Source organism: Elephas maximus, chromosome 18 (assembly GCF_024166365.1).
Source record: "Elephas maximus indicus isolate mEleMax1 chromosome 18, mEleMax1 primary haplotype, whole genome shotgun sequence".
In the NCBI taxonomy this organism is placed as follows: Eukaryota; Metazoa; Chordata; class Mammalia; order Proboscidea; family Elephantidae; genus Elephas; species Elephas maximus.
In genome coordinates, this window is record NC_064836.1 from 11060857 (window position 1) to 11077818 (window position 16962).

At 40.0% G+C, this 16962-nt stretch overlaps 1 protein-coding gene across 9 annotated transcripts in view; it reads left to right on the plus strand.

Annotated features, from left to right (window-relative positions):
- Positions 1–16962, plus strand: part of PPP1R12B (protein phosphatase 1 regulatory subunit 12B) — a 266457-nt gene that overhangs the window by 75892 nt on the left and 173603 nt on the right. For all 9 annotated transcript variants that reach the window (XM_049858426.1, XM_049858427.1, XM_049858428.1 and 6 more), the window contains exons 2-6: positions 3314–3444; positions 10705–10823; positions 13412–13571; positions 15173–15317; positions 16379–16453. In XM_049858426.1, the coding sequence (XP_049714383.1) occupies positions 3314–3444; positions 10705–10823; positions 13412–13571; positions 15173–15317; positions 16379–16453 (630 nt within the window). The remainder of the gene's footprint in view (positions 1–3313; positions 3445–10704; positions 10824–13411; positions 13572–15172; positions 15318–16378; positions 16454–16962) is intronic.

Consider the following 16962-nt stretch of genomic DNA (forward strand, 5'->3'; position numbering starts at 1 on the left):
TTATGAATACTGGCTATAAAAAGTCATCCGACCTCAAAGGTCAGGTTGGAGGAATATACTATATTGTATCCAGTCTGGGCTGATTTGTAGTAAGTGTGAAAAGAATATCATCACATAGTTGGGGAAAAACTAACAAAAATGATTTCCGTAAACAGAGTTACTCAGTTATCTAAATTGAACCAACCTTTTTTCTCTCACCCCCCTGCTTCTAGGCAGGACTGGTGTGAGATTTACCTCTGGAGGGAACTTCCGTAAGTTCTCTTGGTAAGACGAGTCTGCTTAAGTCCTGTAGCCACAAGGGTCCTTTGGCATTCTAATGTGAATTCTTCCCACAGTGATTTTTTGCTGCTTAAACATTTGCTCGTTATCACCGTAAAATATCCCTTGGTATGTTTAAGATTGTGGTTCTCAAACTGTTTGATTCCAGGCTTCCTTTATACTCCTAAAAAATTATTCAGAACCCCCCAAAATTTTGTTCATATAGGTTATTATATACTACTGAGAAATTTAAAAATATATATTTATTAATTCATTTAAAATAACAGTAGCGCATTATATGTTAGTATAAATACGATATTTTAATGAAAAATAACTACACTTTCAAAAAAATAGTGAGAAGAGTGGCATTGTTTTACATTTTTACAAATCTCTTCAATGTCTGTGCTCAATCTATTGTGATTTATTGTTTTGATTAAAGTATATAGAGAAAACATGACCTCACATAGCTGGAAAAGGGAGAGTATTTTTATAGTCTTTTCAAACAGTTGTGGATACTATTCTTTGGTCCAATGCCAGAGCTCCAATAAATGGTAGTTTCTTAAAGGTTAGTTGCCATGTCAATGAACTTCTCTAACTCTGCTACATTAAAATCCATTGGTCTGTCTTGTACTTTGAATCTTTTACCCATCCGTGATTTTCTAACATCATACGTTTGGTTATTTGGAAAATATGGATTCACTGATTTATGCAGATCTTCCAAGTGTTAACACATTTCATTACACAATATCGGCAAATACAGTTTGTTAATTTTCCCACTGATCTCAACAGGAACGTATCGGGAAGTTGTCAGGCTCATGGTGGCAGATATGTTCCCCCAAAATTCTAATTTTTACTTGAATGGTTGAATTGTATCATTAACAACAACTATTTCTTTGCCATGAAAATGTCTGTCAAATACCCAAATCTGAATAGTCATAATGTGTCGGTCATTCTTTTGAGTAAAAATAATGTTCCGTGAAGAAAGCGGCTAGTTCATCTCGCAACTCAAACAGATGCACGGTAGTGCTTTTCCTAGTGAGAACTTCTGTACTTTGTTAGATGGCAGAAGTGCTCTTTTAAAAAAAGTTTTATCGTGCTTTAAGTGAAAGTTTACAAATGAAGTCGGATTCTCATACAAAAATTTATAAACACCTTACTATATACTCCTAATTGCTCTCCCTCTAATGAGACAGTATACTCCTTCCCTCTGCTCTCTCTTTTCGTGTCCATTCGGCCAGCTTCTGACCCCCTCTGCCCTCTCATCTCCCCTCCAGATAGGAGTTGCCAACAGAGTCTCATGTGTCTACTTGATCCAAGAAGCTTGTTCTCCCCCAGTGTCATTTTCTATCCTACAGTCCAGTCCGATCCTGTCTGAAGAGTTGGCTTTGGGAATGATTCCTATCTTGGGCTAACAGAAGGCCTTGGGGACCATGACCTCCGGGGTCCTTCTAGTCTCAGTCAGACCATTAAGTCTGGTCTTTTTACGAGAATTTGAGGTCTGTATCCCACTGCTCTCTTGGTCCCTCAGGGGTTCTCTGTTGTGTTCCCTGTCAGGGCAATCTTCGGTTGTAGCCAGATACCATCTAGTTCTTCTGGTCTGAGGCTAATGTAGTCTCCGGTTTATGTGGCCATTTCTGCCTCCTGGGCTCGTAATTACCTTGTGTCTTTGGTGTTCTTCTTTCTCCTTTGCTCCAGGTTGGTTGAGACCAATTGATGCATTTTAGCTGGCCGCTTGCTAGTGTTTAAGACCCCAGACGCCACTCTTCAAAGTGGGAGGCAGAATGTTTTCTTAATAGATTTTATTATGCCAGTTGACTTAGCTGTCCCCTGAAACCATTGTCCCCAAACCGCTGCCCCTGCTACACTGGCCTTCAAAGGCAGAGGTGCTTTTATGCGTACTTCCCATTTGTCACACAGAGTATTAAAAGACCTATATTTGAGGATTGGGATTTAATAACATTAATCAGTTTTACTGCTTCATCAAGGTCATTATTAAGTGAAACCGGCTTTTTCTTTTTCCTTTCTCTCTTCACTGCGAGTGATTGGTCGGGAAGAACAGAACCACGGCAGTACCACCTGGCGCCACTGCCTCCGCGCCTGCTCAGGCACCAGCAGATTTACCCACCGTTGCTGTTGCATCATTAGCCCTAGTGTCAACACAGTGAAAACAACAAATACTGTCTTCATAGCATTATGAAAATCATTTTGACCTGGAAAATTAATCCTTTCTCAGCTAAAGTTTTGACTTTTTTAAAAATGAGAGATATTAAAAGATAATTTAACAAATAAAGGAGTCTCATTTGTTTCTATGTCTTAATTATCCTAACCATAGTGAAAATATCTGAGCCTAGATATGATTACCTTTATCATTACGGCCTTTTACCTCCTTTTTTCCTGTATATGTATTGAGACAGCCTTTTGATTTTTTGCAGATTTCATTGCTGTTTGTGACTTTTTTTTTTTAGGCTTATAGTAGGTGTAAAGCCTCTATTCATACTGCTTCTCTGCTTTTCCTAATTGCTGCGATAAGGTGCACAGATAAGGATCCCTAGCCATTCATAACTACAGACATACTTTGCCATATTGTTTGAAGCCATTCAGGAAATAATGTGAAAAGACTTCTGTCTGAAATGATCACCCCACCGTTTCTCACCAAGGCAGGATTGGTTAGCCATCATAGAGTCTTAAAGTCCCACTGAGAAAATTGCATTTGATCCTTTGTGACTATTTTCTTTTAAAATTCACAAACAAGTCAGTAGTTTCTGAACATGCTGTCCTTTCTATGATATAGTGCTAAAACAGCGTTCCCATTTATAGCACTTTTCACATTTAGTACAGTAAGACCAACTATCATTATACCTGCTTCACAGCTGATTTATTGAGGCATGGAAACATTTAGGGGCTTGCATAAAATCACAAAGTTTCTCAGCTTGTAAGAAGTAGAAATTCAATATATCATTAGAACTTCTGTATTGTCAGTGCCCAGAGCAGTGTCTGGCGTGGAGTAGCACTCAATAAATCCTTGCTGAATGAATGAATGGACTTTTCTTTTCAGGCCTGTATTGATGAAAATTTGGACATGGTGAAGTTTCTGGTGGAGAATAGAGCCAATGTAAACCAGCAGGACAACGAGGGCTGGACCCCCCTTCACGCGGCAGCTTCCTGTGGCTATCTCAACATAGCAGAGTGAGTCTCTGGGTCGGGATTATCTGTACGAATAACCTTCATGTCTTTTCTGCTCTTAAGAATTGGAATTGCATAAATAGTTATTATCTCCCGTTATTGCAAATTACAAAATTAGGAAGTTGAACTATTTTTATTTAAGGAATAGTTGATACTGTGTTTTACATACGGGCCAAATCCACAGTTTTGTGGTTTCTTACTTTTTTCCACTATTTCATATTTGCTGGCACATGCAGATGTGTCTTCTGTCCTTTGCACTGTCTTGGTTCACTTTTTGAGCAACTGTAGCTAGGAACACGTGTGGATAGGACTGGAGAGTTTTTCTTTATAAACCTCTTTTATTGTTTAAAAACAATCAGTACTTAGTACAAATGAAGAAGAGAATGCCTGCCATACTGATCACCGAACTCATTTAGTTAATTGCAAAAGAAGGAGTGTAAGCAAATGGAACAAAGAAAAGGTGGGACTGACATGTGTTCTCCACATTAATCACATGGATATGTGTAATGAGGCACAAGTAGCTCTTAACCTCCATGACAGCTAGTTGCCCCTGCCTTAGGCAGAAGAATCCTGACCACGTGGTACCTGAACTATGAGACACACTAAATAAAAGTCTGTTGATTGAAGAAATGATCAGGGAGTCTATTTTTAAATAGGAGAGGGACATCGGCAGTTGAAAACATCTTTAAAACGAGGCAATTGAGTGTATTCCAGATGAGGGTAAATTTAGTTTGATAAGGTAAATTCCCTAAATAAAATCATGATATTCCACAGCCCTTTGAAAATCAGATTGCTTCTTTTAAGGTCCTTTTCGATAATAAGAGAACTCCGTTACATTGCTCTTCTTCAGCAAACAGCCGGGAGAATTATGTTGGCAGCTCTGAAGAGGTCTGGGAATGACGCCTCAAGGGATCTGATTTGCCCAGATTTCCTAGGGGAGAGCCTGTGTCCAGCGTTTGCTGTTGAGCCAGGGATGGTTAGCGGGAGAAACAAAGGGAGAGGCAGAGGCAGAGAAACGTTAGGCAGCAGCACTGGTGTTTGACTGGGCTGCTTGTTCTAAAAAGTGAACGGCTGGATGGGCCCCAAAGCCAACAGAAACCAACAATGCAGTTTTTTTCACTCTTGGTTCCTCACTCTGCTCTGATTTAGTAAGAGTCAGTCACTTCTTCATCTCCCAGGCTGCCCTCTTTTCTTTTCAGAGTCTCATAGGAAAAGTTCTGATCCTCAGCCTTACCCATCACTGCCAACTTCTGATGCCTAAGTGTTAACATAGCTTCCTCTTAGATTTCAATTTTTACTGAAAAAATTTATCTAAGAAACATTTATAGAACGTATTAGCCCCTCTTTGCTGACATTTGATTGTTTGTTCAGGTGGCATATTTGTGATTTTTGAGCTACTGGATCTCATTACATTCAAGGACTTTTTTTTCCACTGGGAGGTAACAAGCAGAGCTCATGCTTAGAATTAGGATCACTTGTGTTGGCATTATCCACGGAGTTCCTTTTTTCTCTCCCTTTGTGAAGCTGAGTACAGAGAATGATTGTAAACGCTCAGTGGCTTCTTTGATTCTTCTTTATGGATGAACACACAGTTCCTTTGGAAATGAGTTCAGAACTTATGTCTGGGTTCTCTAGAGAAGCAAAACCAGTAAAGCATATAAGTATATATAGAGAGAGAATTATATCAAGGAAATGGCTCGCCTGGTTGTAGAGACTGGAACATCCCAAGTCTGGGTCAGAATAGAGGCTTCTCCTGATTCACATAGCTACAGGGGCTGGCGAACCCAAGATCTGCAGGTCAGAGAGCAGGGCTCTTGCTCACAAACTGCGAAGATCAACAAGTCCCAAGATCCGCAGGCAAGATGGCAGATAAGCTGCTAGCTCAAGTCCCAAGAACCAAAGGTCTGATGAACAGGAGCCAGCTGTAGGATCCAGAATGAGCAAAAGCCCATGAGCCTTGCCAAAACGTGCACTCATATTTGATGCAGGCCACAGGCTCAAGTAAACTCCCTTTCAACTGATTGACTACTCATAGCAGATCCTATCATGGAAGTGATCACATTATATCAAATCTCATCATGGATGTGATCACAATATCTTATGACTGCCAACCATTGAGAATCATGGCCCAGCCAAGTTGACACACGACCTTAACCACAACTTTCCAGTCTTTTGCCCAAGTAAGTATTACCTTGAGTGAGAGATACTACTTCTGCTTATAAATTATGACTAACTGGACGTGTGTAAGTCTGACCAAACCTCTTGGTGTTGAGTTGATTCCAACTCATAGTGAACCAATAGGACAGAGTAGAACTTCCCCATAGGGTTTCCAAGGAACAGGTGATGGGTTTGAACTGCCAAACTTTTGGTTAGCAGCTGTAGCTCTTAACCACTGCATCACCAGGGCTTCTGACCAGGGAAGATATAATATAGAACAGAATCCTTTACAGGGGTGGGATGGTGGTAGGAATGACCTTCTTTATTTTTCATTATGCCTGTCATTATTAGATAGGTTTTTACTTTACTGTCATTATTTATCTGCAGTATCTAAGATTACTTTTTATACAATGGAAAAAAACCCCATTGTGTATATTATTCATTTATATAGGATTCCCCTAGGGCCAACAAACAACAGTTTAGGTAGCATCAGCTCCTGGTTATCTTGTCATTTTCTTCTTTTATCTTAAAGATCTCAAACTTTGCACTTTTATTTCCAGAATCATTAGGAACGCTAACTTCTAACCAAAAAAAAAAAAAAAAAACCAGACCCCTTGCCATCGAGTCCAACTCATAGTGACCCTATAAGGTAGAGTAGAACTGCCCCACAGAGTTTCCAAAGAAAGCTGCTGACCATTTGGTGAGCAGCCGTAGCACTTAACTGCTATGCCACCAGGGTTTCCCTAAGTTCTAAGGGAGTGGAAATGAATAAAAGGCAAACTGACCTTCCAGGAAGAATCCGAGTGCATTTGATTTCACGTTCCATGGTGACCTTTTTTGTCTCATATTTGAACTCAGTTTAGTAATATATTAAAAAAGAGGGATTCAGAACATTTCTTCCTCATTTTATTTTGAGTTGAAGCTCAATGCTAGCTAGGTGGATGTTTTACATTTTTATTACCGGTAAGTATTTCATTTAGAAGCAGCAGATTGACTCAAGGGTATAGCATTTAGTCTGGTTCTGTAGTTTATTGGGATGCCAATTTATTCTGAGTACTTGAATACATTTCATTTTCTTTCTTCCTCCTGTAGTATAGTACCAAAAAGACCTTATTATCAGTGATGAGTTAGGGAAGATAGGAAGGCTTTATATCTAAGGGGCATATTTATTGAGCTAATGAGTGTTTCTGAACCTCTGAGCAACTATAAGGATTCTCAGAGGTAGACATACATCATAGGCTGACGTTTATTCTTATTTGGGTAAAAGTATAAAACTAAAGGAGTTTTTCCTTAAAATGGTTTAGGAAGGTAGTCTTACTTAACAATGATTTTTCTGATTCTTGGAGAGCCAGATTACTTTCTAGAGATGAAAGTCTAAAAACATGTTGGAAAAGGGAAAAGCTGGGGCCTGTATAACCAAGTGACGTTGCACTTGATGCAGTAAGGGACAGAGTAGATGTCAGAGCAGAGTGGTTATTGTTGTTGTTAGGTGCCATCAAGTTGGTTCCAACTCATAGCAACCTCATGTACAACAGAACAAAACACTAGCAGGTCCTACGCCATCCTCGCAGTCGTTATTATGCTTGAGCCATTGTTACAGCCACTGTGTCAGTCCATCTTGTTGAGGGTCTTCCTCTTTTTTGCTGACCCTCTACTCTACCAAGCATAATGTCCTCCAGGGACTGGTTCCTCCTAATAACATGTTCAAAGTATATGAGATGAAATCTAGCCATCCTCACTTCCAAGGAGCACTCTGGCTATACTTCCTAGACAGACTTGGTTGTTCTTCTGGCAGTCCACGGTATATTCACTACTCTTCACCAACACCATAATTCAAAAGTGTCAGTTCTTCTTTGGTCTTTCTTATTCATTGTCCAGCTTTCACATACATATGAGGCAATTGAAAACATCATGGCTCGGGTCGGGCGCACCTTAGTCCTTAAAGTGACGTCTTTGCTTTTTAACACTTTAAAGAGATCTTTTGCAGCAGATTTGCCCAATGGAACACATCTTTTGATTTCTCAACCACTGCTTCGATGGGTGATGACTGGATCCAAGTGAAATGAAATTCTTGACAACTTCAGTCTTTTCTCTGTTTATCATGATGTTGCTTATTGGTCCAGTTGTAAGGATTTTTGTTTTCTCTATGTTGAGGTGTAATCCATACTGAAGACTCTGGTCTTTGATCTTCATCAGTAAGTGCTTCAAATCCTCTTCACTTTCAGCAAGCGAGGTTGTGTCATCTGCATAACGCAGGTTGTTAATGAGTCTTCCTTCAGTCCTGATGCCCCGTTCTTCATATAGTCCAGCTTTTTAGATTATTTCCTCATCATACACAATGAACAAGTATGGTGAAAGGATACAACCCTGATGCACGCCTTTCTTAACTTTAAACCACACAGCATACCCTTGTTTTGTTCGAACAATTGCCTCTTGGCCTAAGTACAGGATCCTCGTGAGCACAGTTAAGTGTTCTGGAATTCCCGTTCTTCACAGTGTTATCCATAATTTGTTATGATCCACACAGCTGGCAAAGCTTCCGGTATCATAGCAACATGCAAGCCGCCACAGTATGACAAACTGACAGACACGTGGAGGAGAGAGGTTAAGCCTTTTCATTTAACTCAAGTACTATTTATGGAGTACCCGGAGAAAAGATAATGTGTCAGGTTCCATGGTGATGGAGGACACAATTGCTGCCCTCACATAGCTTTCAGCCTGATAGGGTGGATGCGTCAGGGCACGGGTATATCATGACAGAGGTTAGTGCTTAGGGTGAGGGAGAGGATTAAAGGAAGGAGAGACAAAATTCAGTTGGTGGGAACAGGCAAAGGCTTCATGAAGTCTGAGTCAAAAGTCTGCATCAAAGTCTTTTGAAGGGAACGTGAAAGATTTCTACAAGGGAAAAGAGGAAGGAGGGTGTTTTATCCAGTTTGAGGAAACCACTTGAAGTATGGAAGAGAACTCAGTGCCAGTGGGTTGTGTTTGGGAATAGTATCTGACTCTGTTTGGTTAGAGTGTAGGGTACAATTCAATCCAACAAACGGTTATTGAGTCCCAAAAACCCTAAAAAAAACCCATTGCTGTCGAGTCGATTTTGATTCATAAAGAAACCTTATAAATCATAATGGTCGGATCTACAACTGATTGTGGGAATGATGCAGACCAGACAGTGTTTCATTCCATTGTGTGTGGGGTTGCCATAAGTCAGGGGCCTACTTGACAGCAACTAACAACCGTAAATTATTTGCATTTTGACTTTTTGTGGTGGGGGAAGTGTAATTAAATATTCCTTTGGCCTGAGGGAGAGGAACCAGAAGAGAGGAGTTATTCAATATGTGAAACTGAAGAAAGGACTGGTACTTGATTGGATTAAGAGTCCAAATAAGGGAAGTTAGCCTTGGAATTGAATAAAGTGTGTCTTCCTCTGAGATGGGGAGTGCAGGAGGGAGATGAGTGAAAACTGAATGAACTGTGAATGCTTTTGAGTTTTTTAAGTGTAGAATTGATCCATAAATTAACAAACATTATTGAGGCCCTATTAGATCAGGTACTAGGCATTATTGGGCACTGAGAAAGCAAAAACATGTTCTTATTCCAATCCATGGGGCTCTGGCGGTATAGTGGTTAAAGAGTGGTTAAAGTCGGTGGTTCAAATCTACCAGCCGGTCCTTGGAAACCCTATGGGGCAGTTCTGCTCTGCCCTTCAGGGTCACTATGAGTAGGAACTGACTTGATGGCAGTGGGTTTGGTTTTTTTTGTTTTATTCCAATGCTTATTGAATTTTTTCTCATCTGCCAGCTCCTTGAATACAGTGGTATATATTATCTTTTTTTTTTCATCCTGTTTTTATTAGTTGCTCGTGAGTAGGCTCCAACCGATGGCAACCTTGTGTGTAACAGAGTGAAACATTGCCCAGTCCTGCACCATCTTCATGGTTGTTGGTAGGTCTGAGTCTGTTGTTGCAGCTGTTGTGCTGGCTCATCTCATTGAGGGCTCCCCTTGTTTTATCTCCTACGGTGTCTAAAGTATCAGTACCTTGAACATAGTAGGGGACCAATAAGTGTTTATTGAATTGTTGAATGGATTGAAGTCTAATTTGAATAGCTTTTCTTTTCCTTTTTAAGACTTCTGAGTATTTGATAGGGCTCTAGGATTATTGGGTTTCTCACTGGCCCACAGGTAGCTTGTTTAGTGAAAAGATGAACTAGACTTGAAGTCAAAAGACTGGTACTATAACCTCTGCCATTTGCCAGCTGTGTGATTTCAAGGAAATTACTTAACATGTAGAAGCCTCGCTTTCTTAAGATGGGGATAATACCCATATTGCCTGCTTTTTAAAGTTGTCTCATGCTATAATTTTATGTAAAAGCAGTGTGAAAATCAAAAAGGGCCCATGTAAGTTATTGAAATGATCAGACTTTTTTCTTCAGGATCAGGTATTTTATTTGGATATAGAATATAACTATTTAGCATTTTAATGTTTCTTCCTCAGTAATTTAGTTTTCTCTTAGAGTGTGCAAGATTTCACATAGATGGCGGTTGAAAGGAGAGTTTTGTGGAGACGAAATTTAGGTGGATTCATGCAAATTTTAATGCATGCTTTATTCTCCTATTTTCATACCTATGACAGTACTTAAGATAAACCCCAGTGTGGCACTGGGAAAGTCTTGATGAGAATTTCTTCTTTGCATAGTTTCTGGGTTCTCTGTTTTATTCCCAATGTTATGAGGGCAGTAAGTCCTTTCGGAAACCTGTGTTTGGACCTTGGAGATGATGGGTGAGTTTTAAGGGCCTCTTGCCTTTGTTATGGTATTTAAAAGTCTCTTGATATCCACTGGGGATGAGAGAGCAGGGCTTAGGAATATGAATGTGAAAGAAATCCCATTTGTTGATGCTGTTCTTGCCAGGAAATGGAGAAGTCTCCAGTCCTAACTACTGAAGGCTAATGGACTTAAAAGTTAATAACAGAATACCTTGTCTGAGGTATTCCATATTTAAAACCCCCAAACAGAGGCCTTGCTCTGCATCAAACACCAGAAGCATGAGTATAAATTGATCTTAAACTAACAGAGATAATATTGGTCTTGGGTCTTATCTGCACAGATATTTCATTAACCACGGAGCCAGTGTGGGTATTGTGAATAGTGAAGGTGAAGTCCCTTCTGACCTTGCAGAAGAGCCAGCCATGAAGGATCTTCTCCTGGAGCAAGTGAAGAAGCAAGGTAACTTAGGGGATTGGAGGGGGCCGGGAGAGTCTCAAACACTGCCCCTTATTTAAAAAAAAAAAAAAACCTTTTGCTGTGTATTAGTCTTCAATTACCAGCATCATGTATCCTCTAAATAACTCACACTCAGCTATTGGCAAAATGCCAGAGGAATGACTGATCATTCCTTGTTTTTTGCTATGCTGAGGTTGTATACCATCCTTTAGTTAGGAGTGACCTGGCCATTCTTTGATGATGCGGATTGCAATGATGGGGAACTTTTCTTACTGTGTGTACATCGTCTTAGGTTTTGCTGTAAATTGTAAAGTCCAAAGAAAGGCTGAGATGCTACATAAAATTGACTAAATTTGGCTTATTGTTTTGTATCTTTTCTCCTGCTGAGAGTTGAGAGTGCTGCTAAAGATATATAAAATAATGCTCATAAAGAGTGTGCTTCTTAGTTCAAGTAGATATATGAGACTAAATGGGCAGCTCCTGTCTGGAGGCAGGATGAGAAGGCAGAAAGGGACAGGAGCTGGTTGAATGGACACAGTAAACCCGGGGTGGAAAGGGGGAGTGTGCTGTCACACATAGAGATTGCAACTAGGGTCACATAACAATACGTGTATAAATTTTTGTATGAGAAATTAACTTGAGCTGTAAACTTTTACCTAAAAACAACTAAAAAAAAAAAGATATTTATTGCACCCTCTGAAATTATTTTTAACCAAGCTAATCATGAAAACTAGAGGTCTCAGTTCCTTTCATTTAAAAATGTCGTAAATATCACAGGGAGAACGGGTCTTAGGCAGTATGTGGTGATACCATCATAGAGCTCTGTAGACATGATTTGTAGTGGTTTTTAGGCGCAGTGGTTACGAGCTCAGCTGCTAACCAAAAGGTCAGAAGTTTGAATCCATCAGCCACTCCTTGGAAACCCTATGCGGCAGTTCTGCTCTGTTCTATAGGGTCATTACGAGTCTGAACAACTCCACAGCACACAACAACAACAGCAGCTCAACTGCCTTAACACCACAATCTGCAGTTTAGCCCAAAGGACTTAGCTCCAGTGACCTTTCCTGATACGATCCTTCAGAATGGGCTGGGGCAAAGCTAGCCCTGCCCATTTTGTTTACATATTGTCCATGGTACTATAATAGCAGAGTCGAGAAGTAATAACAGACCCAATGGCCTACAAAGTTGAAAACACTTAGTACCTTTGTAGAAAGTGTGCCGATCCCTGCCTTAAAATAATGGTGTTCTGGGGCTTTTTTCTGCTACCTTCTCATGAATAGTTTTTGTGCGCTATTGAAGAATTTTATGCTGAGCTTACCATCCATTTCCGTTCGATCTTACCTCCCAAGACTTGCTTTACAACTAATTTTTTTTAAAACAAACTGGGTTTTTAAAAATAGCTTTTATTTAGTGAACCACTTTTTCTATTTTGATTGCTGACTCTTTTCAGTTAAGGAGCATATTCTATTGGAAGAGTTTATTCATATGTACACTTAACTGTGCAGCACTGTTAACTCTTCATGGTATGTGGATTTCTGGCTTATTCTAAGTCACTTACCCCTTCATCCCATCCATCTCCCCAAATCAGATAGACAGTTCTTAGGCAGGTCATATGTTCTCATCTGAGAAGTGTGCTGGAAGGGAGCTGGCCAAGCACAGGTAAAGGCTGCTAATGGGTGTACAACTCTTTGAATGAATAGGTTTGTATTTGGGACATTTCATTATTTTATGTAATGGCGAATATCCACCCTCCTCCCCTTCACCAGTACAGATGTTGGAGAGTTGTTCGCTAAAGAGAGAAACCTCTGGGATTTCTCTATAATGTTTCTAAGGGAAACAAAATCTAATTCCTGTAGCAGGAAGCTGGTTTTTACTGCATATTACCTTCCTACCGGCATATTAGCTGCACGGGTGTTGGTGTGGGACTCACACGCTCTGGAATTGCATAACTCTAATCAGTGTATTTCCTCACGTATATAAATCAACGATAGAGGTGGTTTGTTTTTAAAGGTGTATCGTACCTGAAATAAAGATTTTTGATCCCAGTCTTATGATGTAGTGAGTGGAAAACAGCAGACAAGGACCCAGGACATCAGAGTTCTAGTGCCAGCTCACCACAAATGTGTTTTGTGGCTTTGAGCGAGACATTTAACCTTTCTATGTTTATTTCCTCATCTGTTAAGTGGGGATAGTAATATTTATTATGTTTACGTCGAAAGGATTAAAATAAAATAGTATAACATGCAAAAGGACTTTGAGAAGTAGTAGTTGTTATTAGGAGCCGTTGTTGCGCTGTACAAATATTATAATGTAAAAATTGTGTCCCCTTTGGTCATAGTGTTCTCCTGAAAACAATTTTAGACATGTTCCCCTAATGGACCTGCAGTTGCATGATATTTAACCCCATGATTTAACTCTGGTAAGACCACCAATGTGTGTATAGTGAAGAGGAACTTGATGAATACACAACTTGATGACTAAACTGTTGTTTGTGGTTATATTTATGGTGTGTTTTGAATCTAAGTAAAATATCCTGCCAGACTTAAGTGGACCTTCAGTAATGCTGGCTATGTGGTGTCTGGTTTCTGCAGGAGTTGACCTAGAGCAGTCAAGAAAAGAAGAAGAACAACAAATGTTGCAGGATGCCCGCCAGTGGCTCAACAGTGGGAAAATAGAGGATGTGAGGCAGGCCCGCTCAGGGGCCACAGCCCTCCATGTGGCCGCTGCCAAGGGCTACTCCGAGGTTCTCAGGTATTGTCCATTTACATCAATCAGAAGTTTGTTTGACTGGGCAAAGTTGAGTTGGGTTTTTGGAAGCAGGGGATGAATTCAATTCTCAGCTCTGGTGTGCTCCCTTTTTTGCTGGTTTCCTCTCTGATCTTAAAGTCTTCTCCCATTTTGCTGGTATTCATCTATGGATTGTCCCATTCCCTCCTGCCATCCTTCTAGCTTCTCACTGACATGTATGATGTGAAACGGAGTTGAAGTACACTGGCCTAGAAGGCGACCTTACAAGACCTCTTTCAGCTCTATGATTTATCGTTAATATTCTTGTGACCTCCTAGTTTTGTGACTTGTAATACAGGACAAACTTGTGATCATTTTGGTCCTCTTTGGACTTAGATAATTTCTTTGGGCTCATTAGGTTAATTATACAAACCCTGAATGTTCAATCTCTAGCTTGGGTAGATAGTCAAATTTATGAGGGATTTAGACTCTACTACTCTAAAAAAAAAAAAAAAAATTTTTTTTTTTTTTTTTACTCTACCTGTAAGGGGGCCCTGGTGGTACAGTGGTTAAGGTCTTGGCCGCTGACCGAAAGGGCAGTAGTTCGAACCCACCAGTTGTTCCACAGGAGAAAGATGTGGCAGCCTGCTTCTGTAAAGATTTACAGCCTTGGAAACTCTATGGGGCAGTTCTACTCTGTCCTATAAGGTCACTGTGAGTCAGAATCAACTCAACGGCAGTGGGTTAGCTCTACCTGTTCCATTTTTCCTTATGTCCATACATGCTTTATGTAGCTCTTGGTGCTTGATGCTGACGGGCTTTCCTAAATAACACAGGTTCCTAAAAGCATTGTATTTAGAGTTCTATTTGGACTCTTCCAATGCTTTATATTCCACCAACTGTGGGGTTTCCGGTAGGTGTGGCAGCATGTTGGTACTCCGTTTCTGCCTGAGAATGATGTTCACATTCTGCTCAATTCTTGGAAAGTGTCTGGAGGCCCACAGTGTAGGTAGCCTCAACCAGCCCAGTACAATCTGTGCCTTCAGGAGTCATCATCTTCCTCCTCCATGCACACAAGTTAGACTATAGCTTTATAGTTAGCAAAAACCCCTCACAGATCCTTTTGCAGAATGGGAGATATGAGAGTCTACAATAAACATATGGTGTACTAGAAAACTACTTGGTAAAGTACCTTGAAGGGATTTGAGTTCTCGTTTTGTATGTTACTTCTTCCCTGCACTAGAAAATGGAAAATGCAACTTGTAATAGAATTGTGTGATTTGGTCAATTGAATTAGGCTTTGGTTAATCTCAGGTATCAAGGACACACATCTTTCCATGCACTTTTATGGTGTAACATGGATGTGTGTAGGAAATATCAGGTGACCTTTTGGAGAAGGTTGGTAAATATCATCTATGATTGGTCCTTACAGTAGTAGCTATGAAACCTGAGCTATGCCTTACAAAAAACCCAGTGCCATTGAGCTATGCCTTAGAGGGCAGAAATAATTACAGGCCCCCTGTGATTCAGTGCCAAAATCTGAAATATCAATTGAGTAATGGTTTATTTGGCAGAAAACTGTAATATAGAGGAGATAAATGTCTTATCTGGGGTTTTCTTCTTAGACTTTTAATTCAGGCTGGCTATGAACTCAATGTTCAGGATCATGATGGCTGGACCCCCCTTCATGCTGCTGCACACTGGGGAGTGAAGGAGGCTTGCTCCATCCTGGCAGAAGCACTCTGTGACATGGATATCAGGAACAAACTGGTTAGTGAGCCTGACTCTCCAAAAGGGCAAAGAGATTGGTGACTGGGTCTCCAGAACAAAAGGTTTAAAGTCTGTTAATTGTCCAGCCTAACTGCCCTGGGGAAATGTACTTCACTGATAGCAATGGTGCTGTATCCCTTTGGCTTCCCCAGTTATCAAAAGAGATATGTTTACTATGTGAAATAAAACTCCACTGGCCTAGCCTTCTGATTCTATTTATGTTGAAGCGTTTAAAACAAAAAACAGGAAAAAAAAAAAGATATTTGCCAAATGTTTTGCCCATGCAAAAATGAGTTTCAGAAGAGCCTACGGCCATTGTCTGTAGTGAAATGTGAAACACTTTATTTTACTTTTTAATTCAGAAACTTAACAGCCGAGCTCTATTCATATTGAGTCATTAGAAAACATTTTAATGCCAAAGATCCTTGAGTTTGGCTGAAAATAGTCTCATTTCAAGCAACTTGGAAGCCCTGGAACTCCATGGCCTACTGATTTTCTAGGAATCTAGAGATGTAACCTTTTAATTAGTCAATGTTCTTATCTGCCTCACATTTCTCCTGATCCTAAGTTTCATCCTCAGACTATGGGTTGGGCTTCTTAATTGTGGTGATGTTTCCTAAAAGAGATGACCACCGTCTCTGCCCTTCTTTCCCTTAAAGGAGATGATCATGATGACTTAGTCTTCAGTGTGCAGAACTGTGGACCTCCTTCTTTTAAGAGCTCCTTATTGAATTTATCATAACAATTAAGACCATTTTAGAGCAAGTGCAAGCAAAGATTTCAATTGATTATTTGCCAAGACTTAATAAACGTTAAAAATGGTGTGATTTCTTCAACACTGTTTTGTAGAATATGGAACTCTATATTTAAAGGATTTGCTCTTTCTCGTTATGTTACCTCTGTGGTAGATGAAGGCATTGTCATCCAGTAGGGTAGATTAGTCAGAGAAGCAGCTACCGCTAGAATCAAAGCAGACAGTGAACATACTTACCTGATAAAGTATAGCTACTTGACTGCTGCTTGTTTTCTATCAGTCATGGTGCCCCTTTTTTCTCTGCCAGGGCCAGACCCCATTTGATGTGGCTGATGAGGGTCTTGTGGAGCACTTGGAGATGCTCCAGAAGAAGCAGAATGTGGTGAGTCGCCGATGATGCTTTTAAGGCTTTTGGAACAGCTTGCAGTCCACTCGGGGATCTTAACCGTTTGCCTTATTAGTTATGTATGCCCCTGCCGAGAACTGAAATGGACATATCTGCATTCCAGAGATGATAATTTTTCCCCTCAGGGACAACCAACAGTCTTTTAGAAGAAATGCCCCAGAAACCATTGCTATTAAAGTTTACTCATGGTAAGGTAGCCTTCGCACAGCTAAAGGTTAAAAGAAAAAAACACCTAACTAACTAATAATTACACTTGAGTTCTAGAAAATGATTACGATGTGTTCAAATCAGAGTTTTTTCTAAACAAGGGCTACCAGAGTAGAGGATACCATATAGCTTTTATTTCTTATTGATTAAAAGGGTATATTTATTTAAAGTACATACATTGATTAGAGAGAAGAATACATTCCTTTTTTAAAAATATACAGACACACAAAACCAAAGCTATCATTTGTATTGGACAGTACTTGGTCAGTGATTTATAC